Source organism: Tachyglossus aculeatus, chromosome 10 (genome assembly GCF_015852505.1).
Source record: "Tachyglossus aculeatus isolate mTacAcu1 chromosome 10, mTacAcu1.pri, whole genome shotgun sequence".
Classification (NCBI taxonomy): domain Eukaryota; kingdom Metazoa; phylum Chordata; class Mammalia; order Monotremata; family Tachyglossidae; genus Tachyglossus; species Tachyglossus aculeatus.
The window spans coordinates 59,861,256-59,867,424 of NC_052075.1; the positions used below are offsets into that span (position 1 = coordinate 59,861,256).

At 67.7% G+C, this 6,169-nt stretch overlaps 1 protein-coding gene across 1 annotated transcript in view; it reads left to right on the plus strand.

The window, feature by feature from the left end:
• The window catches only part of LRP1 (LDL receptor related protein 1), a 49,456-nt gene extending 43,540 nt beyond the window's left edge, over positions 1-5,916 (plus strand). Inside the window, exons 74-89 of the mRNA XM_038752247.1 lie at positions 106-240; positions 441-560; positions 728-996; positions 1,417-1,595; positions 1,699-1,805; positions 2,026-2,142; positions 2,236-2,412; positions 2,564-2,704; positions 2,830-3,003; positions 3,137-3,298; positions 3,416-3,590; positions 4,001-4,105; positions 4,324-4,388; positions 4,628-4,718; positions 4,952-5,096; positions 5,254-5,916. Of these exons, the coding sequence (XP_038608175.1) occupies positions 106-240; positions 441-560; positions 728-996; positions 1,417-1,595; positions 1,699-1,805; positions 2,026-2,142; positions 2,236-2,412; positions 2,564-2,704; positions 2,830-3,003; positions 3,137-3,298; positions 3,416-3,590; positions 4,001-4,105; positions 4,324-4,388; positions 4,628-4,718; positions 4,952-5,096; positions 5,254-5,397 (2,306 nt within the window). The 3' untranslated portion in view covers positions 5,398-5,916. The remainder of the gene's footprint in view (positions 1-105; positions 241-440; positions 561-727; positions 997-1,416; positions 1,596-1,698; positions 1,806-2,025; positions 2,143-2,235; positions 2,413-2,563; positions 2,705-2,829; positions 3,004-3,136; positions 3,299-3,415; positions 3,591-4,000; positions 4,106-4,323; positions 4,389-4,627; positions 4,719-4,951; positions 5,097-5,253) is intronic.
• Positions 5,917-6,169: the final 253 nt, after the last annotated feature.

Consider the following 6,169-nt stretch of genomic DNA (forward strand, 5'->3'; position numbering starts at 1 on the left):
GGGCTGCTCCACCAGAACGGAAAGTGGAGAAACCGGAATGGGGAAAGTGGGGGCAGGGGTGGTGTGGAGGCTTCATGGAACCCTGGCCCGGACCCTTCCCTGCAGACCCAAAGGGCAGCGGTTGCCAGGCCAACGCCAGCCTGTGCGGGGACGAGGCCCGCTGTGTGCAGAGCTCCAACTCTGCCTACTGTGCCTGCCGCAGTGGCTTCCAGAAGGTGCCCGGACGCAACGCTTGCCAAGGTGCCCGGGCCCTGGGCCGTCTGTGCCTGCCCCCCCACACAGCCCACATCCCCAACCGGCCCTCCCTGTCCCATCCCCCTTCTCCCCACTCCATCCCTCCCTGTCATGGTCGCCCCTCCCCCGCCCCCTCCTGTCCCTGTCCCTGTCCCCGTTCCCCTCCCCTCACCTCCCGTTCCGGATGCGCTGTTGTTTTCCTGCAGATGTGAACGAGTGCCTGCGCTTTGGCACCTGCTCCCAGCTCTGCAACAACACCAAGGGCAGCCACCTGTGTAGCTGCGCCCGCAACTTTGTCAAGGCACGCAACACCTGCAAAGCTGAGGGTGCGCTGGGGCCTATCTGGGGTGGGCCTGGGGAGGGCCCCGGGGTGCTGGGGAGTCTGGGGGTACCGAGGAGAGAGCAGGGAGTAAACGGGGCGGAGGGGAGGCGACAGAGGTTGTCTGCGTACCCAGCCCCCCTGACCCCACGCCCCCTGACCCAATGCCCCCAGGCTCGGAACACCAGATCCTGTACATCGCGGATGACAATGAAATCCGCAGCCTGTTCCCCTTCAACCCCAACTCGGCCTACGAGCAGGCCTTCCAGGGGGACGAAAGCGTCCGCATCGACGCCCTGGACGTCCACGTCAAGGCCCATCGTGTCTACTGGACCAATTGGCACACTGGCAAGATCTCCTTCCGGGAGCTGCCACCCGCCGCACCCGCCACCACTTCCAATCGCAACCGGCGCCAGCTGGACGGAGGCGTCACGCACCTCAACGTGAGTGGGGAGCAGAGGACGGGGTGCCAGGAGAACTGCCTAGCCTAGCCAGGGGATGCGGGGGGGACGTGGAGGGGGGAGGGGGGCGGGCTGAGAAGCGGGAGTCCAGGAGGGGTAGAATGACTGGCTGGAGGCGGGGAGGGCAGTGGTGGAGTCTACGCTGTCACTGCTGCAACAGTGTGGACCGGAGCTAGCCCTCCCTGTCCCCCCACCATGGCCCTCCTTGCTCCTTTCATCCTAGACAGTAGCATGATGCAAGCACTGTAGCTTGCTGACTGGGTCGCCCCGTGCCAGAGGCCGGAGGCTGGACGCTGCCCGTGGTGCTGGGGTGGCTATGGCAGGGGGCCCTGGGAGCTGGGAGGGTGGCTGTTGAGCAGAATCTCCCCCTCTCCTTCCCTGCCCACCTCACATCCCGGCCAGATCTCCGGCTTGAAGATGCCCAGGGGCATCGCCATCGACTGGGTGGCCGGAAACATCTACTGGACGGACTCGGGCCGTGACGTCATCGAGGTGGCCCAGATGAAGGGCGAGAACCGCAAGACGCTCATCTCGGGCATGATTGACGAGCCTCATGCCATCGTGGTGCACCCACTGCGGGGGTGAGGGGCTTGGAGAGCCCGGGGGCAGGGAGTAGGGGCAGGCGCCGGGGCAGGCGGGGGTCCCTCTCCCCGGTACTCACCGTCGCCCCGCCCGCCTCCCCAGCACCATGTACTGGACGGACTGGGGGAACCACCCGAAGATCGAGACGGCGGCCATGGATGGAACCCTGCGGGAGACGCTGGTACAAGACAACATTCAGTGGCCGACGGGTACGGCCCGGGGCCACCGGTGCTCTGAGCCCCTTTCTCCCAGCCCCGGCTTGGGGGACCACGGCTGGATTGGTGGGGGAGGGAGGGCCGTGCCTGGAGGAAGAGGAGCGGGGAGGGCATTCCCGACCTGGGGCTGGCTCGGGAGCAGGGCGGCGGGGCATGGGCCAGGGAGTGGGGTGGGCGGGGCCAGCATCCCGACCCCAACCCCCTGGGTCCCCAGGTCTGGCCGTGGACTACCACAACGAGCGGCTCTACTGGGCGGATGCCAAACTCTCGGTCATCGGCAGCGTCCGGCTCAATGGCACTGACCCTGTGGTGGCTGCTGGCAGCAAGCAGGGTGAGAGGGCAGGCAGGGCGCGGAGCCGGGGGAGGCAGCCCCGTTTTGACCCCATCCCCCGGCCCCTGACCCCTGACCCCGGACTCCCCGCAGGGCTGAGCCACCCATTCAGCATCGACGTGTTTGAGGATTTCATCTACGGGGTCACGTACAGCAACAACCGCGTCTTCAAGGTCCACAAGTTCGGCCACAGCCCGCTGATCAACCTGACGGCGGGGCTGAGCCACGCCTCGGATGTGGTCCTCTACCACCAGCACAAGCAGCCTGAGGGTCCGGGCTGGGTGGGGCCCGGAGGGGTGGGGGTGCACGGGGGTTGGTGGGGGGACCCTGGTGGGGAAGAGTTGGGCCGGGGAGGGGGTACTCAGGCAGGGAGCAGGGCAGAAGAAAGTGCTGGCTCTGGCTGAGGGTCCCACCCCCACAGTGACAAACCCATGTGACCGGAAGAAATGTGAGTGGCTGTGCCTGCTGAGTCCCAGCGGTCCCGTGTGCACCTGCCCCGACGGCCGGCGCTTGGACAACGGCACCTGCGTGCTGCTGCCCGCACCCACCACCCCGCCCGACGGTGCGACCGCTGACCCCAGCCCCGACCCCCGACCCCAAGGAGGGACCCGGCCGTGGGGCTGAGGATGTGGGTGTCCCACCCTCTGCTTCCCCGACTGAAGTGCCCCCACCCCCACCTCCCGACAGCTTCCCGGCCTGGCACCTGTGCTCTCCTCTGCCACAACGGCGGTAGCTGCTTCCTCAACGCCCGCCGGCAACCCAAGTGCCGCTGTCAGCCACGCTACACCGGTGACAAGTGTGAGGTGGACCAGTGCTGGGGCCACTGCCAGAATGGGGGCACCTGCGCCGCCTCCCCCTCGGGTATGTGGGGGGGCCGGGGGCAGAGCAGACGGGGGAGGGAGGGCACAGGCACACGGGATCCCTCCAGGGGCGGAGGGCGGGAGCCCGTTTCCCCCCGTCCCCCCTAGCTTCCTCATCTAGTCCCACCCTCCAGGAATGCCCACCTGCCGCTGCCCCACGGGCTACACGGGAGCCCGCTGCACCCAGCCTGTCTGCGCCGGACACTGCCGCAACAACGGCTCTTGCAGCGTCAACCAGGGCAACCAGCCTCTGTGCCACTGCCCGGCCGGCTTCCTGGGAGACCGGTGCCAGTACCGTGAGTGCCCGTGGGAGGGCCGGAGGGGTGGGGGTGGAGCAGAAGGTGAGGGTGTCGGGGATGGAGAGCGTGGCCCCCGTGGAAGGAATGTGATGTGGGACCCGGTCCCCACCGCAGAGCAATGCTTCGATTACTGCGAGAACCAGGGCGAGTGCCGGCTGACCGCCACGGGCACGAGGCAGTGCCGTTGCCCCGCACAGTTTGAAGGGCCTCAATGCCAGCACGACCGGTGTGCCCGCTGCCTGGGGGGCCAGTGCAGGGTCAGCAAGGCGAACGCCGACGTCACCTGCACGTGAGCCCCTGCCCCCTCCCCTCCTCCCTCCTGCCCGCATCTCCCTCCTCTTCTCTCCTCCTCTGTCCCCTCCTCCCCCGCTCTCCACCCCCTATTCCCCCCTTCCCTGTCCCAATTCCCTCCTCCCCATCCCCAATTCCCTCCCTTCCCCTCCCTCCACTGTCTGCCCCTGGTTTCGCCATGGCACTCTCCCTTCCCACTACCCCCATGGCACCCTTCCCGCCAATGGCTCAATCTTCCCTTCCCTCCAGCACCCTCTTCTTCCCCCCACCCATGGCACACTACCTCACCCAGCACCCTCTCCCCAACTGTGGCACTCTCCCTGCCTGGCACCCTCTCCCCAATCCTCGTTGCACACTCCCCTGCCCAGCACCCTCTTCCACCCCCAATATGGCAAATTCCCCCGACAGCTGCCCTGACGGGAAGGAGGCCCCCAGTTGTCTGACCTGCACCGGCTACTGTGCCAACGGTGGCTCCTGTACCCTGGACAGCCGCACACAAATGCCCGAGTGCCTGTGAGTGCCCGACCCCACCCCGGGGATGTCATCCAACCCACCTGAGGGGGACACCGACTCCACCCTGGGCAAAACCCACCAGACACCTCCTTGCCGAGGCCCAGTCCTTGGGCTCCTAGAGGGGGAAGGAGGAACAGGGGCCCGGGGCTGTGCTCCTAGGGGTCCTCTGGGAGCTGGGGAGCTAGGCTGCACTCACACTCTTGCCCCCACCCCCACAGGTGCCCCCACCCGATGATGGGCCTGCGCTGTGAAGAGCAGGTCGTCGGGGAGGAGCAGACTGGACGTAGGTTCCGGGGTCAGGGGGAGTGGGGGGGTGGTAGGGGCAGGCAAGAGGGCAGATGGAAGGGTTGCAGAGAGGCAAGAGGGCATTGGGGCTGGGGGGAGGCCGGAGGGGTGCAGGGGGGCAAAAGGGCAGGCTCGGGTGGGGGGGCTGGCGAAGGGAAATGGAGAATCCACCACCCAGAGCAAACTCTGCCCCCTGCCCCCGCCCCCCTTCCCTTCCCCTCCCCTTCCCTCCCCCAGGCGTGGCCTCCATCGTTGTCCCTCTGCTGCTGCTGTTGCTGCTGCTCCTGGGAGCTGTGATCGCCGTCTGGTACAAGCGGCGCGTCCAGGGGTGAGTCGAGGGGGGAGGACGAGGCCTCCCTGCCTTGGCCTAGACCCCAGGCCCAGCCCCCTAGACTCCCGCAGACCCCAATGCCCTCTCACTGATGGTGCATCTCCCCGCCGACCACGCTGCCCTCACCGACCAGGGGTCCCCTCACCCACCGGCCTACCCCCCCACTGACCTTGTACCACCCCATCAGTGCTGCCCCCTCCCAACTGGTCCCCCTTCCCTGCCCCCCTCAGCGCTAAGGGGTTCCAGCACCAACGCATGAGCAATGGGGCGATGAACGTGGAGATCGGGAACCCCACATACAAGATGTATGAGGGCGGTGACCCTGACGACGTGGGGGACTTGCTGGATGCCGACTTCGCGCTGGACCCTGACAAGGTGGGGGAATCCCGAGGCGGCGGGGGGGCCTGGTGGGGGGACTGGGGCCGGGGGGACGAGTGAGGGGAGCCCCGGGGTGCAGGGCAGGGTGCAGGTGGGGGGTTGGGAGGCCGGGCCCACGTGCGGGACTCCCAGCTGACCCCCCTCCCCCCGTCAGCCGACCAACTTCACGAACCCGGTCTACGCCACGCTGTACATGGGGGCTCACGGCAGCCGTCGCTCGCTGGCCAGCACCGACGAGAAGAGGGAGCTGCTGGGGCGGGGAGGGGCCGAGGACGACCTGGGGGACCCCCTGGCCTAGATCCCGCCCCGGAGAGAGGCCCCCTCCCCAGTGAGAAACCCTGGATCCGGGCCCGGCCCAGACCCCGGCTCGGCCGCCCGCCCGCTGTATAAATGTACAAATGAAGGAATTACTTTTTATATGTGAGCGACTGAGCGAACAGTATTATGTCTCCCTGCCCCCCTCCCTTGCTGCCTTCCTGGGGGGCTGGGGGATCTCCCCCTGCAGCCCTGGGGAAGGGGGCTGTAAAACTGTAACTCCCGGGGGACGGGGAGCCCCTGCTGCTGGGGGGAGGGGGCCGGGCTGATCTCCTTTCTAGATTCGCCCTCGACCCCTCCCTCCCCTCCCCTCCCCTTCCCGCCATGAGATGGACGCTGCCCCTGCCCCCGGCGAGGAGGAGGAGGAGGAGGAGGAGGAGGAAGGCCGGGGAGGGGCGATGGCCCCGGAGTTGGGGGTCTGGGCCTGGCTCGCGGACACGAACGTTTTAATAATTTTTGCTGATTCCTTTCCACTAAACATCACAGATATTGTTCTAACCAACCAGCGTGGCCTGCACTGCGCGTGCGCCGGGGCTGGGGTGGGGGGCGGGCGGGGGGCTTTGGGCCTGGGTGGGAAGGGGCGCGGCGGGGGGAGCGTTTCCCTGCGGGGCCGCCAGGGGGCGCCGCGTTCTGCGACGACGGCCGCCCGCGGGCTCGGGACCCCCCCCAGCCCCTCCAACCCCCGCCCGGCGAGGAGGAGGGGGCGACAACTGTGAGCCCACTGTTGGGTAGGGACTGTTTCTATATGTTGCCAA